This window comes from Haliotis cracherodii, unplaced genomic scaffold (genome assembly GCF_022045235.1).
Source record: "Haliotis cracherodii isolate W230 unplaced genomic scaffold, xgHalCrac1.p SCAF_8, whole genome shotgun sequence".
NCBI lineage: Eukaryota > Metazoa > Mollusca > Gastropoda > Lepetellida > Haliotidae > Haliotis > Haliotis cracherodii.
This window is the reverse complement of record NW_027266341.1, coordinates 50018355-50045638: the sequence shown is the minus strand read 5'-3', so window position 1 is coordinate 50045638 and position 27284 is coordinate 50018355. Positions and strand designations below refer to the sequence as shown.

The following is a 27284-nucleotide window of genomic DNA, read 5'->3' as shown; positions in this document are numbered from 1 at the left end:
TACAATGTGTAAAGCCTATTTCTGGAGTCCCCCTTGATATTGCTGGAATATTGCTAAAAATGGCGTAAAACCATATTCACTCACACGCTCACGTGAAGCGTCGGACTCTGTCAATCGGATTATGTCGTTTCTTCCGACTTAAAATCCAATGGTACTTGACACACCCATGTCGAATCGGGGTATGCAATTTTCCTTCTTCCTCCTTGACAAAAGTTGCGACACGCAGTCTAAGGGTTAAAGCAATGTTAAGCTTAAAATGCAGTATGCGTAACCAGTATGCTGTTGTAATAATATTATAGATAACGCTTCTCAGTTGCTCTGGGCGCTACGGAAACTGCCGAGTAGGTTATGTACGGAAAGTGCCGAGTAGGTTTTGTACGGGAAGTACCGAGCGGCTTTATGCCACTGACATACTCGGGTTATTATCAGCCTGCTATTGGCCAAGTCTCAGTTGCAGCAATGTAGCGGGTTGCCGTTTGATTTAGCGACCTAAAGACCAGAATGTCTTATTTGAAGGCCAATCTGGAACAAACGGAACAAATGCTAACACACCCGTGGAACACTCGTTTGGGCAAGACCAGCCCAATTCTCGCATTAGGACGTATTACAAACATTCGAGAGACAGTTGGCTGAAAAAACAGATTTGTGATATCAGGTGAACTATTATTCATTAAGTGAATATTTAACAGCCATCACATAATTAGTGGCTATAGTTCAATATATTTTCTATTGAACTGACGTTGTATTTTCATCTGAAAATGAATAGATTCCTACACTTTTCGCTTTTCTTACCCATAGTGGCACATAGTCCAGTGCATATAGCACGGTAACCGCAATCAACTTAACGATGAGCAGCAAGAAGCTCGATTATCACCGGATGAGTTCGGATTACAAAACACTTTAGAGTTTCTAGAGTGTATACTTGCCCAACACAGAGTGTGAGTGAGTGAGTTGGGTTTAACGCCGCTGGGAGGAAAGCCCGAAGCGATGCAGGTCTCAGACATTTACCACTTCGGTGAAACTCACGAGCACGGGTATGCCTAGAAGCATAATCGGGGCGAACCGGGATTCGAACCCAAAAGCGAATTGCGGCGCCTTAGACGACTGGGCCACCCGTGCAGGTACACACAGTAATAAAAAGTAATAGTGATTCACCAGCAGTACTATTCAGTGTCTTTTAAGAAGAGTTTGTAATATGTTTGACAACCATATAGCGCCTTACTGGGAGCTTGGGTTGTAGACTCCCTAGGGAGTTGAGAAAGACTATGAAAACCAAATGATCCGTTAAATAGAGTAAAACAATGCCCAGCGCCTTGTGCATGCCCCTTCTTGGTGTGGAGCCTTGCCCTACACAATCTGTGTGTACGATTCATTTGCCACTTTTTAAGCAAACAGCTTGTTACCCTTCCGCATTCGACATGTCTGAAGTGTGAGCGAAGAGTTAATGCTGAGTCATGCCCCAGTTAGTGACTTTTCCGTCTTCCCGAGGAAAGGGTGTTACCTCCTCGTCGACATCTTGAGTATCGATTCATATCGAGTATCGGTGTGGTTCCGAATCGCCTCTCTTATCGAGGTGGACACGGGTGGCTGTCGTCAAAGGCGCCACAATTCGCCCTGTAGAATTGCGTTCCTTGGGCACGCCAGAAACCTATGTTTATGGGTTCGAATCCCGGTTTGCCTCGATTGTGTTTCTAGGTTTGTCTGCACCATACCCATGGTTTCACCAAAGTGGTAAACATCAGAGACCTGCATCACTTCGTGAAATACGCCGTCATATAATTGGGATACTGTTAAAAGCGGCGTTAAACCTAACTGACTTTCTCACTCTCTTGTCGAATCTCACTGTAAAAATGTGTGCTTTTATCTGCGTTGCACTAGAGACAACATAGATAACCTTACTCCATTGAAACCCGTTAATCTGTCACTGTTTGCATTGAATTCGTCCGGATTAAAATTAAGCGGAATTTAACGCATATATATAGAGTTTATTTCCTCCAAGTTTCAGGCCATAGGCCCATAGAACATACATGATCTCAATAAAGTGTATGCATAAATACATGAAAAGAATATAATACATAAATAATACATCAGTGAATTGTGAGTGACTCGCGTAGTCTAAAAGCGTGGTAGATATATTTAGCAAGTTGTATAATAGTGTATTTACATTTAGAAGACATAAGATTTACAAATTTTTTGATAGGATGGATTAGTGTGAAAATATGTATCAATAAAATGTAAACGTTATGTTGAATTTGAAGTAGAAAATAAGAAGGAAATGATATTCATTTTCAATGTAGTTGAAGTCGAGTTTAACGCATAAGTGTTACAAAATAGAATATACCCTTCGTATACACGTGGGTGTGCCTATCAGAATATGCGGAAAGCAGGGTGTCCGGCCTAAGGAGGTTTAACTGTATTGCTCTCCTTCCAACTACTTGGAGCAGAAATAAGAACATTGTTGTTGTTTTTCATTTAAATAAAGTGCTGAAGCAAGCATGTGTTTTTGTTAAGTGTAATCTAGTTTTACTGAACTTTACATTAAAATGACACCAACCCATTAATTTCGATGATCGACCGGTTGCGATGATCTCATCATCAATAATGATTTTGCAAGCAGTCCCCAACACTAATGTCCTGACTAACTTTAGTCGATTCAGTGTCTGAAAGAGCGGACTAAAAGTAGCGTTGTTTGACTCGAATACTTCAGCGCTTACCCGTGAAGATCCGGAGTAGAATAGATCTTCAGCAACCCCTGCTTGCCGTAAAAGGCGACTATGCTTGCCGTAAAAGGCGACTATGCTTGCCGTAAAAGGCGACTATGCTTGTCGTAAGAGGCGACTAACAGGGTCGGGTGGTCAGGTTAGCTGACTTGGTTGATGCATGTCATCGATCCTAATAGCGTGGATCGATGATCATGATGTCAATCACTGGATTGTCTGGTCCAGACTCGATTATTTACAGACCGCCGTCATATAGCTGGAATGTTGCTGAGTGCGGCGTTGAACAAAAAAATCGCTCACTCTCTTCAATGCTGGGCTCGTGAACATCCGGTTAGAACAGGTTTTGTCGTAAGAGGCGACTAACGGCGTCCGGTGGTCAGGCTCGCTGCTTGGTTGATGAATGGTCTCCCATTCGGTAGATCGATGCTCAAGATATCAGTCACTATATTGTCCGGTCCTGACTCAATTATATACACACCGCCGCCATTGAAGCTCGAATATGTCTGCGTTGGGCGTTAAACAACAAACAAATTATAATTGCTGGCGTGATGTAGTTACAATATTTCCTTAATGCAGCTCAATACCGCAAATAGCGACACGGTTAGCGTGTGTGTTAGGTTTGAGGGAGAAATTACTTTGCCGGTGATATCAACAGAACGGACTTGCATGAGGAAGTGGATATCTAGTATTGTATCTAACTATAGGAAACTATAGGAAATGCTTACAGACAAGTCACGTGCGTCCGTGCAGTCTTCCTTGTTTTGATGAGTGACAAAGTTCATACTTGACTGCGCCGTCAACATCCAGACATCGCATGATACCCGGATGACGCTGCGTCTACAGGGAAAGAAGCGAGGTGAGTGGTTGTGATCTATCACTTTATTTGACATCTTTTGTATAAGTAAATACGCGTATTTGAAGGCAAGTGTTTTAGAAAGTGACCAGGTTGTATTTGTCGTTAGATCACGACGCATACTATTTGCTAAAGCGTCGCAGATTAGGATCGGGGATCTGTTACGGCCATGTTTTACGGCAAGAATGGGTTGCTGAAGACCTATTCTACTCCGGATCTTCACAGGCCTTGCAATAAGTATGAATACACATGATCAGAATGGTTATACTTACACGAACATTGCTGGACCCCCAGTAAAATTGACTGAGAGTGAATTTTGAAAATTTTAAAGATGCTGGATCCGCCCTTGATGTATGTGTGTGTGCTTGCGTGCCTGCTGGCGTGCGTGCGTGCGTGCTTGCGCGCGCGCGCGCGCGTGTGTGTGTGTGTGTGTGTGTGTCGGGGTCTGATTCATCTTTATATATTTACTAAAGTATAGCTGGAGGTGGAGTATTTTCATTTTCACAACACCAATCGCAAAATTCGTATTGACCATTGTATTTGTGACTGTCGTCGCTTTATTGCCATTGGACAAAGGATAAATGCATCGATACAGTGACTCATTGTTACACAAATAGTTCAGATTTCTCAACAGGGAAAGTTTGCAAAACTAATAAAAACAGATTCATTACCCATATGATGAGGATACAGGTGGTGAGTCACAAATCAAATCTAAGTCACACGTGTGGTGTTCAAGGTTGACCTCGTTCTTTTTGTTTTGAAAGGATAACCGTGACCTCTGTCAAACCGGAATTACATTTTTCGTGCATAAACAATTTGCATTACAAACACTTTATGAAACCAAACAAGATAGTCACACACATCAAATTCACTTTGCATTCTATATTAGTTACGCTTAGAGCTCATGCAGATATTGTATAATTTCCTGGTTGCAGATGTATCGTGGTCCCAGGGTGCGTAAAGCACGACTTTCACATTCGTCACCACTCGCCCCTTTCCGTAACCTTCAAGAAGACTCGTCCCCCTACATTCTTCACCACTCGCCCCTTTCCGTAACCTTCAAGAAAGACTCGCCCCCTATCGATGAATGTTATGTGCGTAAATACGACAAACCAATCAGAATGCGCGTATGATTTAACGTTCTACATCAAAGAATCCCTTAGAAATAATTTTTGATTTTACATATGTCTTGCATCTAAAAATATACCCATGACACAGCTAAGTCCTGTATAATTCCGCATGTCCCGATGTGCTATTAATTGCATCTGAAATATATATATAATATATGAAGAAATATATGTGAAACATTACGCAACGAGTTGACAACTGTTTTAGGTATGTCCGTTTGCGCTTAGACGCAACCCGGTCGCTGAAATAGGCCACGAGAGGGGCACGAGTCGCTATTCGGCTTGTCCCGGAATAACACGAGTTGGTCACGAATGCGACTTTCAGTTTCATTTAATGTACAAAATGAGGTCAGTTTAAACTGTTGGGCCCATATCTAGATTTACGTTGAATGCTCCGGATGTGCCATTAGTGTCTCCTTCGAGGCGTATTCTGTGACTTTGTTTCCGAAAGTGTTCATGAATGAACGTACAAGACTTCCTGAACATATCACTCAAAGTGGACAGTCCCGGCGCTGCGACTGAAGGTTTTCTTACAGTTGTCGGGTACTTACACCTATGGGCTTAAATTACCATTAGTTTTAGAAACGTTTTCTTAAAGATCTTGACGTTACTTCTGTCATATTTGCACACACAATAGCAAGAACATTGGGTTAATGCGTAAGCATACAGAATGTCAACAATGTCCATGTTTGGGCATATATCAATATTCATGCGCATACCGATTTGCAACCGGTTTCGGTTTGGTCTGTTCAACGTGATTTATTTACACTTAAAACATATTTAACATGGGCAATAAATAAATACCCCACTTATTCTCTGACCAAGCATAGAAAGTCCATGAGTTTCGTAAAAATGGTATCTAACGAGAATGAGTGTAGCATTCTATATATCTCTCTGGTCGGTTTGCAACCGACACGGAAAACCAGTGGTTTTGAAAGCTTCAATGTCTGAACCTCCACGTGGAGGAATCTTTGGAGTGGATAACCCCAAAACTAGATCTGACTTGCAACAGACCCCTGGGATAAACAACATAGCACCCCTAGAACCCTTAGCTATCCCTAGAACACTGAGGTGACCATCATTTATCAGAAACCATCGCCTGGCCTTTGGTGCTTATATTTGGTTCCAAAAATATCACAGGATACCCCAAGTCAGACCTCAGTTCAAATTAGAGATATGTTGACAACATGAACACAATAGTACTAATACCGCATTATCGACACCATGCAGCGTCATAGAACTATTTCTTACTTCCAAACACGAAACTGTTTCCGCATGGCCACAGACTATTTACGACAGTGTTGTGTCAAATTGTTGCTAGCGAAGGAAGCTAATATTTAGATCACTAGGTATTGAAACAATGAGGCTGCCTTTTAAACCAAACGTAATCTTAAAAAGAGAATTTGCATTGAAAGCGACTTTGCTAATATACTGTACACTTATAAAGCATTCAGGGGGAATGGACAGACACACTTATATTAGAAAACCACATGCGATCCTCTTTGTGACACCTTGACCGTATTGTTTCTTTTTATAAAAAACTGTTTCAGGATGTAAAGTTTAACTACTTAAAATTCAAAAAGGGATCTAAAATTAGAAAACTCCGTAACAAGTTGACACTTATCCAGACGCTTGGAAAATTAAAACAAAAAGCAGCCGTTGACAATAAAACGCGGAACTTTCAATATAAGCTGATTCACAAAATAATTTCTACATTAATTCATTTCTACACAAAATAAGCAAACGTGATGACAGTTCATGTACTTTCTGCGAAATTGAACCTGACTTGTTAGATCACATTTTTGTCATTTGCCTCAAAGTACAGGAATTAGAACTGAAATTTGTGAAATGGTACAAATCCTACACAAAAATACTTAGATATTTAGATTGCAGATCGTTCACACTTTGTAGCCCTGAACATAATGTGCTATTAAATAACCTATATGCAATCACATAACAATACCTTTTCACAAGTAAATGTAGAGAAACTGCTAAACTTCATGAGACATATGTAAAGTAGAAACGTATATATACTCTACGTCAAAAGAAACGCGAATGCCATACATTTATGTTAATATACGGAGATTCATATCCAAGAGATATTAGATTGGTTCGACGCACAAACGAAGATACTGTTATGTTGCGTGGACCGACGCTCATGAACGAATCACATGTGACGTCATAGATCCATGACTCGAGATTTACCATTTGTCTCGTGCAGGATTAGCGGGTAAAGTTTGGAAATCACGTGCGTCATATCGTGATACAAATATGGACACTGTGGTAACACTTGACTGCTTGTAAGTCTCGTCAGTGAGTGGTACACTTGTTCAGGGGCGGTCGGGTAGCCTCGTGGTTAAAGCGTTCGCTCGTCACGCCGAAGATCCGGGTTCGATTCCCGACATGGGTACAATGTGTGAAGCCCATTTCTGGTGTTCCCGCCGTGATATTGCTGGAATATTGCTAAAAGCGGCGTAAGGCCATACTCACTCACTCACTCAGGTACATACTAGATTATGACTCTTGATGTGACAACAACTTGGGGGGCCCAGCATCAAACTAAAACCTAACCTACGAGCTAGGAATCACTCACTCACTCACTAACAACATAAGCTGGACTGTATTTCAACGAGCAGATAAAGTGATTTTCAGATAAAACCTCATTTTATCACTTTCTTCTTCCTAATATCAAACTCACAAGTACTATTGCACACTCTGATGTTGGATCTGGTCTTTCGTCACCTGTTCCAAATAGTTCTGGCTTTTTCAAAACTGACAAAGTATTCCATATATTCTGCAATTGCTCCGGGGTATATAGTATAGGTAGAGTGAGCGAGGGAGTTAGTTGGGTTTAACGCCGCTTATAACAGTATTCCAGTTATATCATGGCGTGTCAGCTAAATGTGGGTGGCAAGCCAGAAGTAATGCAGGTCTCAGACGTTTACCACTTCGGTGGAACCGTCGAGCACAGGTATGGTGATGACAAACCTAGAAACATAATCGGGGCGAACTGGGATTCGAACCCACAATATATAGGTAGATGATGACAATATTTCAATTATGTATACGTTGTTATTTGTTTTGCAGATTGACCCCCAATGGCTCTCAAAGACTACATTCCTTTGTTACTTCTCATGACCATATCCCATGGAGGAAACGCCAACAAACCCTGTTTGCCATGCACTTGTTCCAAAATAATGCATGAAGACTGTTACTATGCGAACTGTTCCTACCTGAATTTGACGGCGATTCCACCGACACTGCACCGCGACATTTGTCATCTGAATCTCCATGGAAACGTAATCACTACCCTTAATAACTCGGATTTAAACTATTATACAATGTTGACTTCCCTAGATCTCTCCTCTAATGTTTTGTCTGAAGTCCAAAATGACACATTTAACAGTGTTGGGGATTTGGCCTTTCTTGACCTGTCCACAAACAGACTCAACTTTACGTTCACATCATCACAGATATTCTCTCCCTTGACGAAACTGAAGGATTTGAACATCAGCAACAATACTTATCTCGACATCCCTGATATGATCCTGTGTCATCTGATGTCACTTGAGAGTCTCACCATGGATGGTTTTCAAAGTCCTATTGGTAATGGATGTGGTGTGATGTACAATCTTACATACCTATCCCTATCTGGTGCAAATGGGCGTTGTAAAATTGATAAATTGTCCGAGGACTTAGTGCAAAACGTCCCGATGCTGGAGTATCTTAATGTTTCTTATTGTAAAATCTTTACGGTAAAACCTGGAGCTCTTTCCTTCTTGCGGAACATTGACACTCTAGATATATCAGGTAACACGTACTTAAAATTCAAAGGAGTCGAGAATGCTACGACTGGACTGGATAAATCAAGACTGAGAAAACTTTATATTAACCAGATGGTGAGAAAACATAATATTTGTGTTTGGGTGCCACAATCGATTGGTTTAAATCTTCAAAATACTTCCCTGGAAACAATAGAGGCTAACGACAATCGTATCGAGTTAATTCACGAAGATGTGTTCAGGCTGTTGCCAAATACACTAAAGACTGTCAGTATCAGGAACAACCGTCTCACCTACGGTACATACATCTGGTATCTACAGAACCTGACAGGACTAGTGTCTCTGGACTTGAGTTCAACGAGGGGACTTCACAAGTTACCATTTGCAGAACCGGATAACTATTCCAGAGACCTATCTTCTCACTATCAAACTGACAATTGTTTAACAACACCAAGAAGACAGATATATTTGGGAGATGTTCTTCATGAAAGGTCACTGGAACATCAACAGAACATCACACCCTATGGTGTTCCACCTAAACTGAAAACCCTGAAGTATACAGATTGTAAATTAGCATATGATTTGTCGAAATTATATTTTGCTGCAAATAGCCTGAGGCATGTTGATCTGTCTTATAACATTTTTGCTCTGTGGTTTGGTCCTGTATATGGTTTAGAAAATGTTACTCATCTTGACCTCTCAGGAAATCTTGCCATGTATATCAAAAAAGATTTTTTTGCAAACTTTCCGTCACTTACACACCTAAATATATCCCACAATGCTCTCGAAATGTCTGATAGTGGGCAATATTTACAGAATCAAAGAAAAGTAGAAGTTTTAGATTTGTCCCACAACAATATATTGTTCTTGAATCGCGATTTCCTCTCAGGACTGAAATCACTGAGGACATTGAATCTTTCTTATAACTATTTGGACAGCCTGTTTGTAGGTCTTGAAAATAACTTAAATCTTACAAGTATAGATTGTTCAAACAACAACATCAAATATATCTCACGACGAACGAGAGCCCAGATGGACAGGATAGCCGAGTTACACAAGTTTACAATAGACCTTTCTGCAAATGACCTCCGATGCACATGTCAAAATATAAAATTTCTTGAATGGTTACTAAACTCCAAAATTCAGGCAGCAAACAAAGAAGTGTATCATTGCGTAGACATTAATGGGAAAGTGATACACTTTAAAGGTCATGATGTACTAAAGAATCTGAAAGCGTCTTGTGCTAACTTCATCGCCCTGTCTATGGGACTAATTGTAACAATCGTCCTCATCTTTTCTCTGATAGTGGGAACTATTTGTTATCGATGTCGATGGAAAATAATTTACATTTATTATGTGTTCAAACTGAGACTAAAAAACAACATTGAGTATGAACGTATTTACGATTATGACGTTTACGTCTCCTACGCTGACCTTGACCTTGATTTTGTCCGCAAGGACATAATTCCAAAGCTAGAACACCAGCGGGGTACGAGACTTTACATCCGGGATCGAGATTCCCTCCCAGGAGCTCCTATTGCTGAGAACATCATCGACGGGATAAGGAGCAGCAAGAAAACTGTGTTGTTGTTGTCCCAGGCGTTCCTGAAGAAGAAGTGGTGTAGGTATGAGTTACACATGGCCAACATGGAGAGCGTGTCTACTGGCCGATCTGTGATGGTCATCATCATGCTTGAGGACATTCCTAATAAGGACATTCCACCCGAGATCCTCTATGATGTGCAGAACAGCCGTTTCATAGACTACCCAAACGATAGTAGCGATGAGGAACTGTTCTGGGCAAATGTGTCCGCGGCAATTGATAGTTAGATTGTTTTGTAGGTTATCTTTTATATATACATAGAGATTATGATACGAGCATGTGTGTCACACTGATTTTACGAAACGAATGTCAGAATTTGTGTATTTCACGAGCGAGAGCGAGGGTAAGACGTGAATACTTACACGAATTTCGTCAAATCAGTGTGAGACACATGCGAGTGTAATAATTTCTTTATTACTCAATATTTTCAGCTCTGCTCTGATCACGACCGTCGTGTTAGTAAAGCATATTTGTCGACTGAGTCGACAATCTTCAGCTATGACGTCAGTCAGACCTTTCCTCACAATAACTTTAACAATGCCGTCCGGAAGACGGAAACAATACACTGGCTAGAGTGAAGGGATATTTTAATGAATGTTTTAAAATAAATTCTTACACTATGGGTAATAAACAATGTTACGGGACAAATAACACAATAACTCTCATTAGTTTGTAATAATACTTCTAGAGGAATATCTTAATTTTAGTCAAAGTCTTAAAATACATCTACAGTCTAACGGTATTGTTCTACTTTAAAGCATGTTCCAGGTATGCATGAACATGCATATGATATATATGTGTTCCACCATTGAGTCACAGAAATCTGGTTCGAACTTGAAAGACAAAAAATGAAAATGATATGTCTCGTTAGGGTTTTCATTAGATTGTGAAATTCATGCAAGCGGCAACATACATTTGTATGTGTTACATTGGTTTTGACTCTTTTCTAAAGGCAGTATACAAGTAACTGTATTATAGATATGTTAATTTCCCTCGTGAAATCACAGCAATCGTGTTATGGCAACTGACAAAATTTTGATGTTGGTGAATACGAAATGATGTTAATTGTAAATCCATATATGCATCTGATATATATTATCGAAATGCATGTACATGTAAATAAAGATTGTTTGGATTTTTAAATTGTTACAATTGTATGTTTGATAGTTGGATTTGGCTGTTTTCACTGTTCCGAAATAGTTATGTTACGACATTTAACAACATTTGCATTTTCACATTTTAATGACAAAAACATTTGCATAATCTTGACATTGTTTACGATTTCGACAATATCTGATTCCGAACCGTGCTGTTGCCCTGTGTGTCTGTGTGGACAAAACATATAATTTCAAGACAGGAGTTCCTTGTTGATTTGTAGTAAATGTCGACATTTAACCTTTGATCAAGGAAATATGCTGACTTCAATACCACAGGCATTTTACGTTGAATTCAGAGTAGTTTAAAAAATCAAATACCAGTGAAAGGTTTAACGCCGCCTACAGCAGTGGTCAAGTTATAAGACGGTTCGGCTTTAATCAACAGGCTGTCCCACTGCTCCTGTTGGTGATGGAGGCATTAACAAAAGGAGGCATAAATATAGCAACGTCGAAGCAGGAAAATCGTGTCCTAATATTTGTGACAGAGGAAAACTTTGACAATCAGCTTATTGATTAGACTTGCTGCTACACAACTTTTCTGTAATCAAAGTCACATGAACCTTTTCAACAGTTCCTTAACTAGATGGTGTTCAACGAACCATGGTTATGAGTGAGTGAGTGACCTGGGTTCAACGCCACTTTTAACAGTATTCCAGTTTTATCACAGCGTGTCAGCTTAATGTGGGAGGAAAGCCCGAAGTGATGCAGGTCGTGGGCGTTTACCACTTCGGTGAAACCCACGAGCTGGGGTATGGTGCTGACAAACCTGAAAACATAATCGGGGATTCAAACCCACAATCATAGGTTTCTGGCGTGCCCAAGGGACGCAACTCGAATCGCGGCACCTTAGACGACTGGGCCGCCCGTGCCCCCACCATGGTTATGAAACAAATAGGCTGATGATACATGTGTGTAGACTTCGCAGCTGGAACTTGTCACTGACCTTATCTGTGAGTCCAGTCACACTGATAGCAGGGTTTATTATGCAGGTCACCCAGTTGCGTAGTGCTGCATCGCTGCCATTGTTAGCTTTATTGCTGCTGTTCTCCCTGCTTCAATATGGCCGCACATTTGACCCGGGGTGCAGCTTCATGAACGGTCAGTGTGTGTACAGTGTCAAACTCGGTCACGAAGGTCAATGCGACGCTCAGACCCCTGCCGCCACCACCGCCTCCACTTCCTGCTGTCGTGCTGTAGAAGATGACGTTGCGCTGATGAAGGCGTCCATGGCGCTGATGACGAAGCAGATTGCGCAGCTTCAGAATACGGTAGATTATATTATAAATCAATTGACGTAAGGTTGCAAGATTTCAGTGTGCTGTAAGTTATATCATGAGCCAGTGTGTGATGTAAGGTTACAAGACTTCAGTTTATGGTAAGAGATATCATGAGCCAGTGCGTTATGTAAGGTTACAAAGCTTCAGTTTACGGTAAGTTATATAATAAGCCAGTGCGTGATGTATGGTTGCAAGGCTTCAGTTTACGGTAAGTGATATCATAAGCCAGTGCGTGATGTATGGTTACAAGACTTCAGTTCACGGTAAGTTCTATCATGAGCCAGTTCGTGATGTAAGGTTGCAAGACTTCAGTTTACAGTAAGTTCTATCATGAGCCAGTTCGTGATGTATGGTTACAAGGCTTCAGTTAACAGTTAGTTCTATCATGAGCCAGTGCGTGATGTAAGGTTGCAAGACTTCAGTTTACAGTAAGTTATACCATGAGCCAGTGCGTGATGTAAGGTTACAAGGCTTCAGTTTATGGTAAGTTATACCATGAGCCAGTGCGTGATGTAAGGTTGCAAGACTTCAGTTTACGGTAAGTTATACCATGAGCCAGTGCGTGATGTAATGTTACAAGGCTTCAGTTTACGGTAAGTTATACCATGAGCCAGTGCGTGATGTAAGGTTACAAGACTTCAGTTTACGGTAAGTTATACCATGAGCCAGTGCGTGATGTAAGGTTGCAAGGCTTCAGTTTACGGTAAGTTATACCATAAGCCAGTGCGTGATGTAAGGTTGCAAGGCTTCAGTATACTGTAAGTTATACCATGAGCCAGTGCGTGATGTAAGGTTGCAAGGCTTCAGTTTACGGTAAGTTATACCATGAGCCAGTGCGTGATGTAAGGTTACAAGACTTCAGTTTACGGTAAGTTATACCATGAGCCAGTGCGTGATGTAAGGTTGCAAGGCTTCAGTTTACGGTAAGTTATATCATGAGCCAGTGCGTGATGTAAGGTTACAAGGCTTCAGTATACTGTAAGTTATACCATGAGCCAGTACGTGATGTAAGGTTGCAAGGCTTCAGTTTACGGTAAGTTATACCATGAGCCAGTGCGTGATGTAAGGTTGCAAGGCTTCAGTATACTGTAAGTTATACCATGAGCCAGTGCGTGATGTAAGGTTGCAAGGCTTCAGTATACTGTAAGTTATACCATGAGCCAGTGCGTGATGTAAGGTTACAAGACTTCAGTTTACGGTAAGTTATACCATGAGCCAGTGCGTGATGTAAGGTTGCAAGGCTTCAGTTTACGGTAAGTGATATCATAAGCCAGTGCGTGATGTATGGTTACAAGACTTCAGTTCACGGTAAGTTCTATCATGAGCCAGTTCGTGATGTAAGGTTGCAAGACTTCAGTTTACAGTAAGTTCTATCATGAGCCAGTTCGTGATGTATGGTTACAAGGCTTCAGTTAACAGTTAGTTCTATCATGAGCCAGTGCGTGATGTAAGGTTGCAAGACTTCAGTTTACAGTAAGTTATACCATGAGCCAGTGCGTGATGTAAGGTTACAAGACTTCAGTTTACAGTAAGTTATACCATGAGCCAGTGCGTGATGTAAGGTTACAAGGCTTCAGTTTATGGTAAGTTATACCATGAGCCAGTGCGTGATGTAATGTTACAAGGCTTCAGTTTACGGTAAGTTATACCATGAGCCAGTGCGTGATGTAAGGTTACAAGGCTTCAGTTTACGGTAAGTTATACCATGAGCCAGTGCGTGATGTAAGGTTGCAAGGCTTCAGTTTACGGTAAGTTATACCATGAGCCAGTGCGTGATGTAAGGTTGCAAGGCTTCAGTATACTGTAAGTTATACCATGAGCCAGTGCGTGATGTAAGGTTGCAAGGCTTCAGTTTACGGTAAGTTATACCATGAACCAGTGCGCGATGTAAGGTTGCAAGGCTTCAGTATACTGTAAGTCATACCATGAGCCAGTGCGTGATGTAAGGTTGCAAGGCTTCAGTATACTGTAAGTTATATAATGAGCCAGTGCGTGATGTAAGGTTACAAGGCTTCAGTATACGGTAAGTTATACCATGAGCCAGTGCGTGATGTAAGGTTAATTTGCACACGCTCAGATTTTTTTGACAATACGCGAGGTATGGTTGTATATCTTTAGATTACGATAGGTTATGTCACGTCATGCTACGTTTATAACAAACACGCTTATACCAATATGACGGATTACACGAACTCATCTTTGTCCATGACATTTTCTGTATATGTGCTGTACACATGCTTCTAACGAACTACGGTTATACCGAACAAAAATAAGTGGCTCCCTTGTGTTCATTGTAACCGTAGTTCACTGTATTTAAATACTGACCAATACATCAGAACCGGATGCAATATTATACACGTTTGAATTCGTCTTAACATATTGCCTACAAATAGAGCAGTTTCGAATGGAAGTCTTTAAGTACACGATAGCGGGATCTAATGTTATTTAAACACCGAAATGTCATTACAACCTGGACGTTTCAAATTGAAATAGAGGAAGATGATTAAGTTTCTGAAAACGCAAAAACATATCGCATCGTTGGCCCTGAAAGGATCAAATTGGCATGAAAGAAGATCTTCTTTGTAGCTTGGATAAACATGTACACAGATACACACATACACACAGGCAGACAGACAGACACAGAATGTCCCCACACATAGTAAATGTAATATAGCACAATACATTTTCCAGAATGGAGGCCAGTCAACGTCTCCACTTGGAGACTTAAGCGTTGAACAGCTCCAAAAGGCTTTGTCAGATAAAGAAGAACAACTTAGAAACGTCACGAGGGATGCATCATATGAGATCAGTCGTCTACATAACGAGCTGGACGCCTGTAGAAAGCGACCAGACTGCACCAAGAGCACCCCTAGTAATACGGCTACAGTTGCGACTACCAGCACGACTGCCACCAGCACGACTACGACCACAGTCTCTCCCGGTTTGTAGAGAGAGAGAGAGAGAGAGAGAGAGAGAGAGAGAGAGAGAGAGAGAGAGAGAGAGAGAATTCAGCTACAATGGATGAAGAGTGCATCAGTTTATCGAGCAACTACATCCCGAGCCCTGTGAGCGTCTATGATTTCTGTGGTAGCTGAACCAGAGTTAGCATCTCCGAGATTGACCAGACTTGTGTACGCTATAAAAACAAGCAGAAAGACGTCATTGGACTAATCTGTGATCATAAATGGCCTAGAAGCATTAATCAAGCACATTTAACCATAATTTCATCTTCGATGGCCGTTAAATACAAATGAAATAATGACAGCCTTTTCAATGAGAGAGAGAGAGAGAGAGAGAGAGAGAGATATTTCACCATTCATGACCAACTCGTGTTATTCCGGGACAAGCCGAATGGCGACTCGTGCCCCTCTCGTGGCCATTTTCTGCGACCGGGTTCCGTCTAAGCGCAAACGGGCATACCTAAAACAATTGCCAACTCGTTGCGTAATGCTTCACATATATTTCCTCATATATAATATATATTTCAAATGCAATTTATAGCACATCTGTACATACGGAATTATACAGGATGATTGAACACATTTAGGTGTGTCATGGGTATATTTTTAGATGCAAGACATATGTAAAATCAAAAAATATTTCTGAGGGATTCTTTGATGTAGAACTTGAAATCATACGCGCATTCTGATTGCTTTGTCGTATTTTCGCACAAAACACTCATCGATAGGGGGACGAGTCTTCTTGCGGGTTACGGAAAGGGGCGAGTGGTGACGAATGAGATTTCACAGAACCATCTTCTCTTGCGTAGGTCGTTCTATGAGGGCGATTGCTCCTATCATATGTATTCATATTTCAACATGTGCAATGAAACTGTTGCTATTGATGATACTAAAAGCAAAAAACATAAATAGTTTGGATGCTCAAATGAAATATGAAAGGATGACGTTTGTACTATGATGACCTCTAAGCACACTAGGTCATGTCTGCATGATTTCAGAAGAGTTTTTACACCAAATCAGAAATGTGTCAAAAGGTCGACTTTAGACATTTCAGGAATCATTTCACTGATAGAGCTAGTCTTGACCACACTCATTTTTCTGATGTAGGCAGAGACAGGTAAACAAATCCATCATTCAGATAATCGAAAATCGACATTCTTCACTCATTCTAGCCCTATTACAAGATCGTACAAGATCGTCTACACCTACAAGTTATAGAAATTAAAAATGGACACATCCATTTATATTTAAGATAATATAGTAATAGTTAATACAGTATAATTGAAAGTCGACAAAGATGTCTCTTGTCAAATCCTATCTTTCGAACACTTGCACATTCTCAGGCGTATAATTTGTCTTGTTGGAAATACAAACGTATGTTACTTATTGTTCATGACGTCACCGATTGATGTCAGAAACCAAACAAATTCAAGTGTGTGGCTAGGGTGGCCCAGTCGTCTAAGGCACTGCAATTGTCGTCTGTTGGGCACGCCAGAAACCCATGATAGTGGGTTCAAATCCTGGTTCTCCACGATTATGATTTTAAGTTTGTCAGCACCATTCCCGTGCTCGTGGGTTTCACCAAAGTGGTGAACGTCCACGACCTGCATCACTTTGTGCTTTCCTCCCCCATTAAGATGACGCTCTGTAGGGGAACTGGAATACTGTTCTAAGAGGCGTTAAACCAAACTCACTCAATCCTTTCAGTGAACTACACCATGGTCTTCTGTGACTTCGAGACCAACACCTGCGGATACACCCAGGCCAGCAACAACACGGCCAAGTGGTACAAGTGGACGGGGAGGCCGACCACCGCCACAGGACCATGGAATGATCATACAATTGGCACTCCTGACGGTTAGGCACGAAAAATGTTTCAAATATTTTTAGACAGGTATCTAATTGACTCCAATCTCCTTAGGAGACATTGAATGGGCTGAAAATGTCCCGCTATGATCAGGAAATTCCGGTTATGTGCTGAAAGCTCAGCTATATTGAAAAGGTCTGAGCATCATCAAGGGAGATGGACTTAAGGCGCCATACTATTTGGGTTAATGTAAGAAATTCAAGCTTCAAGAACATTTTGAGTAGGATCTTTGTAATAAGGTTAGATCACACCAAAATACATCACTGATTAGGAAACATGATGTTGCCAGTTGAAGCAAGGGAACCAAAGTTGACAAAGTTGAAGACAAAACAATGTTCCTCGGAAGCAATGGGATCAAGGAGTCACTAGAATTGTACATTGCACAGAAACTCACAAACAGTAGTACTACCAAGAATATGATGATAAGAATATTGTCAACACAAACTGCCAATGTGAATAAAAGCGACAAAGCCGCTTATATATCCATAAGAAATCTCTGCTCAAACAGAGTTAATTAGAATTCGAAGGCGTCTTGTCTCTCAGTTTTGTGACGAAGGCCATGAAAGGTGTACAGACACAGAACCTGATTGAACTGAGGTTGCAGAAGAACTGCCTTTCCCAGAAAACTTTAATACGATGACCACAGACACATGGAACGGTGACAATTATGACCCGAGGTACTAATTCGGGTACTAGTTAATCTACTTAGTCAGACTCCCCTTTTCAAATGATAAGCATATGACTCTTTAGAAAATAACGTGGAATTTAACAAAGTTTACATAAATATGTAATGGTTATTAGTTCGTCAAAAGCAGCAAAACTTTCCAGATCGGATGTTGTTGTCATGATATCTATGATATGGTATTAACAATGTGTGTAATTCAGTACAGAAATTCACGTATATTTCAAACAGGTTTGGACGGATAATTTTATTTTTAAGTGAGATTTAAACGAATAGTATATATCAATAGAGAAGGGCACTAAAAGGGCTTTCATTTGAATTGTATGTAGCCTATATGTCACAAAATCAAAGATAATAATTTGAAATATGACCCAGCGCGGATGAGAAATGGGGGCACTTTGAAATCTAAGATGGCCGTCATAACATTCTTTTTTCTTTATCATGTATTTTGATGGTTTTTAACCTTATTACCAGGATTCTACCAAAAATATGGTGTTGGCCTGAAAGTACCCCAGAAGGTCCAAGGGTCAATTGTGAAGGGCTTGAAGTGCTCCGGTATATTTAGTAGACAATTTTGAAGGACTGAAACTGCTTTAGTGTGTCGGGGAGACAAATCTAAAGAACGGAATCTAAGGTACGCCATTATCCCCACAACACGTCTCTATAAACATGGAACTATGACCTGTTTACCTTTGATCTGGTCTCTCTGAATACATCCATATATAGGATCCGTCAATGCTTTTCGACCGTGTCCACAGGATCTTATATGCACATCGATGCTCACCGATCGGCGCTATGGTACAAGAGGGAAACATCCGCCCTGCTTGAGTCGCCCCTGTTAGACCCCTCACCAAACTATTGTGTCCAGTTTTGGTACAATATGGCCGGACGGGACATACAGGACCTAAACGTATACGCAAAAGTAAGTGTACAAAGCTTTTTATGTGTAAATGCAATAGGGCAGTGTGCCAGCATAGTGGAAAAAGCGTTCGCTCGTCACGCCGAGTGCCTGGGTGTGGTTCTTCAATACTCGAGTCTGGTGTCCCCTGCTGTGATATCGCTGGAATTTTGCCAAAAGTTCCCTGTTACAGGATTAGATTGATTGGTTGGTTGGTTTGTTGTTTTACGCCGCACTCAGCAATATTCCAGCTATATGACGGCCGTCTGTAAATAATCGAGTCTGGACCAGATAATCCAGTGATTGATATCATGAGCATTGATCCACGCAATTGGGATCGATGACATGCATCAACCAAGTCAGCGAGCCTGACCACCCGATCCCGTTAGTCGCCTTTTACGACAAGCATAGTCACCTTTTACGGAAAGCATGGGTTGCTGAAGACCTATTCTACCCCGAATCTTCACGTACAGGATTAGGAACGATGAATACTAATGCGTAATCCTTTCCCTTGAAATGCTTTCGAGTAACTAGATGTAGTCATACTTTTATAAACCATTATAGACTCACTTTTAATCAATCAATCAATCAATCAATCAATGTGGAAGTGAATCTCTATTAAACTTGGATATATATGTAACTGCGCTGTCTCGGTGAGGGGAATGAAGGGGAGTCGAAAAGGTCGGAATACCATACTATCGGCAGATCAACATGAAGTTAGACATTGCAACACCTACGCAACATTATTACATAGACATTGCTCATTTAAGAATGTACTGAATTAGGATTGGTTCTATTGACTCAAGCTATATATTATAAGGTAAAGTTGTGGGTAAGAATGGGCTGATTGACAATGAATCACAGTCATATAATTGATAATAGTTGACGGGAATCTAAATTACAGTATACAATACAAATAAATCCCAGATAGGGAATTTTTTAACAAAACAAACATGACATCTCAAACTGATATCGAGAATTATATATCTTATAATTACACAACGGTCTACTGTCATAAATATGTACAAATTAGGAATGCGAATATCAACAAAAGTAGTACCCATTGAGAACTGGGGTAAAAAGTGAAATTCTTAAAGTCAACCAAACTGAAAGAAATACTGACCCGTGAAGATTCCGGGGTAGAATAGGTCTTCAGCAACCCATGCGTGCCGTAAAAGGTGACTATGCTTGTCGTAAGAGGCGACTAACGGGATCGGATGGTCAGACTCACTGACTTGGTTGATGCATGTCATCGTATCCCAGCTGCGTAGATCGATGCTCATGATGTCAGTCACTGGATTGTCTGGTCCAGACACGATTATATACAGACCGCCGTCTTATAGCTTGAATATTCTTGATTGCGGCCTTAAACAAAAAACAATCAAACGAAAAAAACTTGAGCAGAAAGATCTCATTGAAAAGATCCTGTAGGCTGCACTGAAATCACGAGGCCGATTCAAATTTATTAAAAGCGAACTCTAACAAATATTGCTGTTAATATAATATTTAGAAGAACATAATGTTTGACGAAGAGAGACTAGAATGCCTCTGCTGAGAGTACAAATCTTTTGGGACTTTTGTGAAAGCATGTATATATCATCTTCCCGAGGCAAGAGAGTTTACCGACTTTGAAAGTCCAGTTTCCACCCTTGCCGAACAAGGCTGGAATTCCACGGCTCGATCTTAGCGCCACCAGTGGTTATTACGAGTTACGTCTCTTCTGAGCCTCTCTTATGGACCAATCCGATTCCATATCACTTGCATTGTTTCAAACAAAATGGCGGCGCCAAGTCAAGACGATCTGATCGATAATCAAGATATATGTTGTGATAAAACGGGTCTTACATCGTGAAGTGCATCAAATCACGCGAGCACCTTGATTAAAAACATAAAAAGGTTTGGAAAATATATTTTGACAACGAGTTGGCGGTGAACATGCTTTTCAAATCCTGCAATCGACCGAAATCTGCGCGACAGTTTTCGATTTCGTTGCGAGATTTTGATTGAACTATGCATAGACTCGTTAGTCCATCCAAAACGTAACTCCATAATACCAGCCTAGTTCAGCAAGGGTGGAAATTGGACTTTTATAGTCAGTTAACGCTCTTGCCTATGGAAGATGGTATACATCGGTTCCGTCTGTCTACCGTTTGCTCAATTCATTCTTACCAGTACCCACATGTCCATCTCCTCGGCATCTTCATGCTATGTCACAGGTTGGCAACGGTCTAGGCTACCCTGTGTGGACTAGGTCTGGCCAGGTGTCTATAGAGTGGCAGCTCGGAGAGATTGACATCGGTCATGAGTATTCTTCAAGGCAATTCCAAGTACGTATTGTCACCACAAATGTGAGTTACTTCAAGGCAATTCCAAGTACGTATTGTCACCACAAACGTGAGTTACTTCAAGACAATTCCAAGTACGTATTGTCACCACAAATGTGAGTTACTTCAAGGCAATTCCAAGTACGTATTGTCACCACAAACGTGAGTTACTTCAAGGCAATTCCAAGTACGTATTGTCACCACAAAAGTGAGTTACTTAAAGGCCATTGCCAGTACGTATTGTCACCACAAATGTGAGTTACTCCAAGGCCATTGCAAGTACGTTTTGTCACCACAAATGTGACTTACTTCAAGGCAATTCCAAGTACGTATTGTCACCACAAATGTGAGTTACTTCAATGCCATTCCAAGAACGTATTGTCACCACAAAAGTGATTTACCTCAAGGCCATTCCATGTACGTATTGTCACCACAAAAGTGAGTTACTTCAAGGCAATTCCAAGAACGTATGGTCACCACAAAAGTGAGTTGCTTCAATGCCATTCCAAGTACGTATTGTCATCACAAAAGTGAGTTACCTCAAGGCCATTCCATGTACGTATTGTCACCACAATAGTGAGTTACTTCAAGGCCATTCCGAGTACGTATTGTCACCACAAATGTGAGTTACTCCAAGGCCATTCGAAGTACGTATTGTCACCATAAATGTGAGTTACTTCAAGGTCATTCAGAGTACGTATTGTCACCACAAAGTGAGTTACTTCAAGGCCATTCCAAGTACGTATTGTCACCACATAAGTGAAAGGCCATTCCAAGTGCGTATTGTCACCACAAATGTGAGTTACTTTAAGGCCATCCCAAGTACGTATTCTCAGCACAAATGTGAGTTACTTCAAGGCCATTCCATGTACGTATTGTCACCACAAATGTGAGTTACCTCGAATTCAAGGCAATTCCAAGTACGTATTGTCACCACAAAAGTGAGTTACTTCATGGCCATTCCAAGGACCTATCGTCACCACAAAAGTGAGTTACTTCAAGGCCATTCCAAGTACGTATTGTCACTACAAAGGTGAGTTACTCTTAAATGTTACCATCGGGGTTACAATAGTAAGCTGTATATTTACACATACATAATTGGACGATTAACGGTGCTGATTGGTTGATAATATGACGTCATTCATTGTTCACGCCGCAACAGTTTCATAAAGATACGACAAATTGCTGACTTCCTTGAATGATATTGTGACCCAGTTTCATTTGCTCTCGGTTTACATAATACATGGTACCTAGACACGCGCACAAGGTACATCATATCATTTCTACCTTGTAACTCGTTTCTGATTGGTTACTGAAGAGATAATTTTTCCCATGTTCGCCGCAGATCGACGAGGGACAAAATTCACATATCCGGCTGGGAATGCTGATCTCCTCACCAATACTTGTACATTGCATGATTATATTATATCGAAAACACGTATCACGAATGGCATACTAAATGCAGTTTAGCGAACTTAACCGAGCATGTCCGATTGTAATGCAAGGACGACAACTCTGGATGTATTTATGTCGTGTGCTGGCTGTCAAGATGACAAAGAAATAACCATCCTGATGCAGAAATTCTAAATAAACTGTGGAATCTTCTGCCGGTTAGACATATTCGTTGTCAGCCCGTCCCTCGGGGAATATGTATGTGGGGTGACGTAGCCTGTGTGCGAGCCTACATAAGCGTCGCTACAGCCCTGACATTACGTTCGTTAAATTGCATTTGATAGGTGTTAAATTTTGAATTTTGAATTAATTCTACAAGGAATATACCACTGCAATATTCAACATTGCATGTCAATATATTTTGGGCAGAAATCACGATACATATCGTGTAAGAGATTGTATTACAAGTTCAAATTGGCGTGTTTCTATAGCCGACTGTGACGTCATATTTCTGCTGCACACAGAGGATGTGACGTCATAATAGTGACATGTGATGTCGAAAGAAACTTTGGGGAGTTTGCATAATTGTTTTAGAGGCTATTTTATGCTTCAAATTAAAGGTCTCTAAAGCACTGGTGTTAAGATAAACAATTCCTAGAAATCATTATATTTCAGTTAGTATTTGAAGGAACATCAAAAAGCTACTACGAACACGTCTTTGCATCCTCCTCCCACTACCACGACACATCTGGAAATATCGCCATTGACGACATTTACGTCTACAACACAGCGTGTCAAAGTAAGTATCACTCTAACATTAACGATGTTATTTTCTCTTAACATCCCCCCCCCCCCCCCCACACACACCCCACCCCCACCCCCTTCGAAAAAAAAAGGAAAAAAAAGGAAGAAAGGGTCGTGTTGAGGTGAAGTGAATGAGTCACTGGACATGCGAACAAAATTGGAATGCCTAGTGTAACCGTCTCAAATATTTTCTGTGAATATAAAGAAAGTCCTCCTTGAAGTCCCTCCTTTCCTCAACCAGGACGGGACTGCTTTCATTGAAATCGTCCAGACTAACGGTCCTTTGTAAATGTACAAAGGGCGAACTAATGGCATTCCATTGTACCTGGGACGACCAAGTTCACTCAATAAAGATTAAATCTTGAAAGCCTAACATTTATTGTTAAAAGAGGCTTTGAAACATTCTCACTCATACGCCTATTTGAGTTGAGTTGAGTTGATGGGAGGTGGGTGAGGTAAAAATGGGGGTTTAACGTCGGGTCCAAACTTATTGCACTATTATAGCAACGTGCGAGCGCGTGTGTGTGTGTGTGTGGTGTCTCCTTGTACCAGTCCGCACTGATGCCGAGTTTATAGTTCTAGCCCTCTGAGATGCCGCAGTTAACATGAATACCCCACGCAGAAACAGTATACTGACTCCGAGCCGAACAGTCCTTGTTTTTTCCTTAATGCCGAGGACCAGACAGGGTAACAACAAATACCATCTTTTAACGACTTTTGGTATGACGCGGGGATCGAACCCCGGACCGCTATACGGGCGGATACTCTGCCACTAGACCACGGAGGCGGTCTCGTTATGTGTGAAGGGGGGGGGGGGGGTGTCACTAAGAAAACATACATGTATTTAAATATTAGCTCTTGAAGAAAACCAAACATTATCTGATTTGTAAATATTGTTTGACTTGCAGGTCTCCGCGACTGTCCCCCAGGTGCATATCGCCGAACAGGGAACGACAGTCATTCCTGCTACACCTTCCACACTACGCCAGCCAAATGGGACAATTGTCACGTGGCATGTAAACAAGCGAACGCGGCCTCCCACCTGGTTGCCATCGACTCTGAGGAAGAACAGAAGTTCCTGGTGAACATCATCAAGAACGACCCAGGTGCAGTGAGACAAAAATCACAGTGTGTGCATGGGTTCATGGTTACAGCACGTCAGAAATGATGTACGAACAATCAGTTTCATTGTAGGGGCAAGGATGGCCTAAAGCAGTAAGTGTATAAGACCTGTTTTACTTTCGGCTGTCCTGAAACAATAAGCTGACACACGACGGGATATACAGTAACTGAAATACTGTGGCGAATACCCAACTCACCTAACTTACAATTCCGAGTTTGGTGTCGGGAGAAATATACGCAGAATACTAGTGAGCACTCTTTGACGAAGAAAGCGACTTCAGCGAAAATAGAGAAGTATGGAAAGACTCGGTTACTGTCAGCTGATGAAGGCTTTCATAGAATAATAATGACAAACATGACGCTGAAATAGTGTGTACTGCGAAATGAAATGTTTTCAGGATCGATGTTTACCAGAAAACAATTAATAGTAACACCTTTTTAACACCCCCAATTATATATAGGCTAATGTTCGTGAAATACAGACCAGTGTACCGTATCGATATTTTAGCGAAATCCACCTCAATCTTTACTCCTCTAAACCATGGTATCATTTCTCTTGTTTTTTTCTGCTATGAAACCTTGATAGGCACAAGGAAGCCTCTTCCACTGCTATTATTATTATTATTATTATTATTATTATTATCATAATAATTATTTACAGATTAAAATAACAAATGCAGCAAAGACGGTTTGGGTGATCCTGGCACAGTCAATCTGGTCAGGCTCATCATCAGCTCAGGGCCCTTGCCCCCTCTACACGCAGCCCTGACAGCGAATGGAGCTTCTCCCAGGAAGCGCTGCCTTGTCAAACCCACCCAGAACTATTCGGAGAATGTGAAGACTCCCCAACACTGCAGCCTTCTGCATTACTCAGATTGTCAGAAGGGCTGTAATCCTGGCAGCAAACCCGGGTACTCTCCCAATGTCAATCAACAAATTGGGAGGTACCAAACCTAAGGCACCGAGAACAATGGGGGGTCGGACAACTTGGTACTTGGGATGCAAGCGTGACATTTCGAAAGCGAGGTCCGCATATTTGCCATGTTTTTCCTCAATCTTGTCAATCACACAAGTGTCAAAGGGGACAGAAAATTCAATGATATAAATGATTTCATTGGATTTATCAAAAAGGACAAGATCGGGTTGGTTGGCCTGGATACGTCAGGGGCTGTAAATGGGCCTATTCCAAAGAATTTTGTATTTATCATTTTCCATGACGCCATCTACTTATTTCGGGTCGTACCATGGGTAGACCTCTGTGTCAAAACCACAAGCATGGCGAAGACGGTAATAAAATGATCGAGCTATACCATCAGGTCGTTTAAGATACTGTGTTTGTGCCAAAGCTGGGCATCCACTGACAATGTCTTGGACAGTCTCATTAAATTCATTACATAATCTACATTTCATATTTACATTTTGATGCAAAATCACACATTGACGGTTTCGAGTGGGAAGTGACTGGTCCTGAGCAGCAAACAGAAAGCCTTCTGTTTCACTTTTCAGGCCAGACGACTTCATCCAAGCAAAGGACTCTGCAGGGTTGCTGATCTTCTCAACCCACTGCACATAAACTCGATGCAGTGGTCGTTCAGATAGCCTCTCCTTTAAAAAGTCTGGCCCGACTTGATATGGCACTTCGCTTGGTTGACACCATCAGCAGCAGCAGCAGCAGCAGTAGCAGTAGCAGTAGCAGTAGTAGTAGTAGTAGTAGTAGTAGTAGTAGCAGTAAGAAGTAGTGGTGGTAGTAGAAGTACTTATATAATTCGTGTGGTAGCGCTGGAAGTAGTAGTGGTAGTAGAAGTAGTAGTAGCAGCAGTAGTAGTGATGGTGGTGGTAGTAGTAGCAGTAGTAGTGGTTAAAATATTGATGGTGGTAGCAGTTGTATAATAGTAATATCTTTGGTAGTAGTTCTAGTGGTGGCGGTATCATAGTTGTGTTTCAGACTTACGTTTGCAGTGTTTCGGCGACTGTTTTTAGCCTTGTAACGTTTTGATAACGTTGTAATTTTCTGGTCAATTCCAGTTTTCAAGTGTATAATGTTTTTGCCTGGCAGTTTAGGCCTCTCAGATTTATAGCTGAGAGTACAGCTTGAAACCTCACTCACTCACTCATTCAATTTCCGCACTAGTCCTGACGGCGGCTGGCACTGCCGGCTTCTTCACCGCGGGCAACGACGAGGAGACCGAAAACAACTTTAGATGGACAGGTATGACAACGCCTTACTCCATTGGCTATACCAACTGGTATCCCGGGCAACCAAACAACGTAGGATCCAATCAGCATTGTCTAGTCATGGAATATCCCAACGCGGACTACGAGTGGGGTGATAACGATTGTGCCTCCGCCTACCCCTACATCTGTGAAGTGGACCTGCCCATGCCAACACCAGCGACAACCACGTCACCATGAGGCATCCTACTGTCCATTATTAAGTCACTGTGATAGACCTCATAAATAAAAGATGTATGCATTTACCACCTATGAATCTTTGGTTGAATGTATGTATTATTCTTAAATGTTAAACGTTAACGCCAGGGAATAACTTCAGAAACAGATTCCACTGGGCGTAAAAGGCATAAACGCGGTGAAAATTATATGAATGGTTTATTGAAAATCAGCGATGACACCAGGTGTTCGCGAAAAGGGCAAGCCCTGCCGACAGCACCCGGTAATCACACATTGATATGAAAGCAGTGATGGCAATCTTCAAAAT

The 27284-nt window shown here is 41.3% G+C and overlaps 3 protein-coding genes across 3 annotated transcripts; all 3 read left to right on the top strand.

Annotated features, from left to right (window-relative positions):
- Nucleotides 1-7787: 7787 nt before the first annotated feature.
- On the top strand, nt 7788-10831 carry LOC139450283 (toll-like receptor 4). The gene has a single exon (XM_071231963.1). The coding sequence runs from the start codon at nt 7799-7801 to the stop codon at nt 10310-10312; it is 2514 nt and encodes an 837-aa protein (XP_071088064.1). The 5' UTR covers nt 7788-7798; the 3' UTR covers nt 10313-10831.
- A 1394-nt stretch (nt 10832-12225) lies between these two features.
- LOC139450282 (uncharacterized) lies at nt 12226-15672 on the top strand. Its single transcript, XM_071231962.1, has 2 exons — nt 12226-12510; nt 15211-15672. Exons 1-2 carry the CDS (start codon nt 12226-12228, stop codon nt 15466-15468), a joined length of 543 nt encoding a protein of 180 aa, XP_071088063.1. The 3' UTR covers nt 15469-15672.
- A 1515-nt stretch (nt 15673-17187) lies between these two features.
- Nucleotides 17188-27050, top strand: LOC139450274 (apical endosomal glycoprotein-like). Its single transcript, XM_071231952.1, has 6 exons — nt 17188-17336; nt 18787-18950; nt 21143-21253; nt 23318-23441; nt 24355-24552; nt 26700-27050. The coding sequence occupies exons 1-6, from the start codon at nt 17198-17200 to the stop codon at nt 26978-26980; spliced, it is 1017 nt and encodes a 338-aa protein (XP_071088053.1). The 5' UTR covers nt 17188-17197; the 3' UTR covers nt 26981-27050.
- Nucleotides 27051-27284: the final 234 nt, after the last annotated feature.

What these genes read in the sequence shown, in the direction of transcription:
- LOC139450283 (XM_071231963.1), top strand. Translation starts at nt 7,799, where the DNA reads ATGGCTCTCAAAGACTACATTCCTTTGTTACTTCTCATGACCATATCC.
- LOC139450282 (XM_071231962.1), top strand. Translation starts at nt 12,226, where the DNA reads ATGCAGGTCACCCAGTTGCGTAGTGCTGCATCGCTGCCATTGTTAGCT. An exon ending in TTGCGCAGCTTCAGAATACG is followed by an intron (nt 12,511 to 15,210) that starts GTAGATTATATT and finishes TACATTTTCCAG; the next exon opens with AATGGAGGCCAGTCAACGTC.
- LOC139450274 (XM_071231952.1), top strand. Translation starts at nt 17,198, where the DNA reads ATGGTCTTCTGTGACTTCGAGACCAACACCTGCGGATACACCCAGGCC. An exon ending in ACCTAAACGTATACGCAAAA is followed by an intron (nt 18,951 to 21,142) that starts GTAAGTGTACAA and finishes GCTATGTCACAG; the next exon opens with GTTGGCAACGGTCTAGGCTA. An exon ending in ATTCTTCAAGGCAATTCCAA is followed by an intron (nt 21,254 to 23,317) that starts GTACGTATTGTC and finishes ATTATATTTCAG; the next exon opens with TTAGTATTTGAAGGAACATC.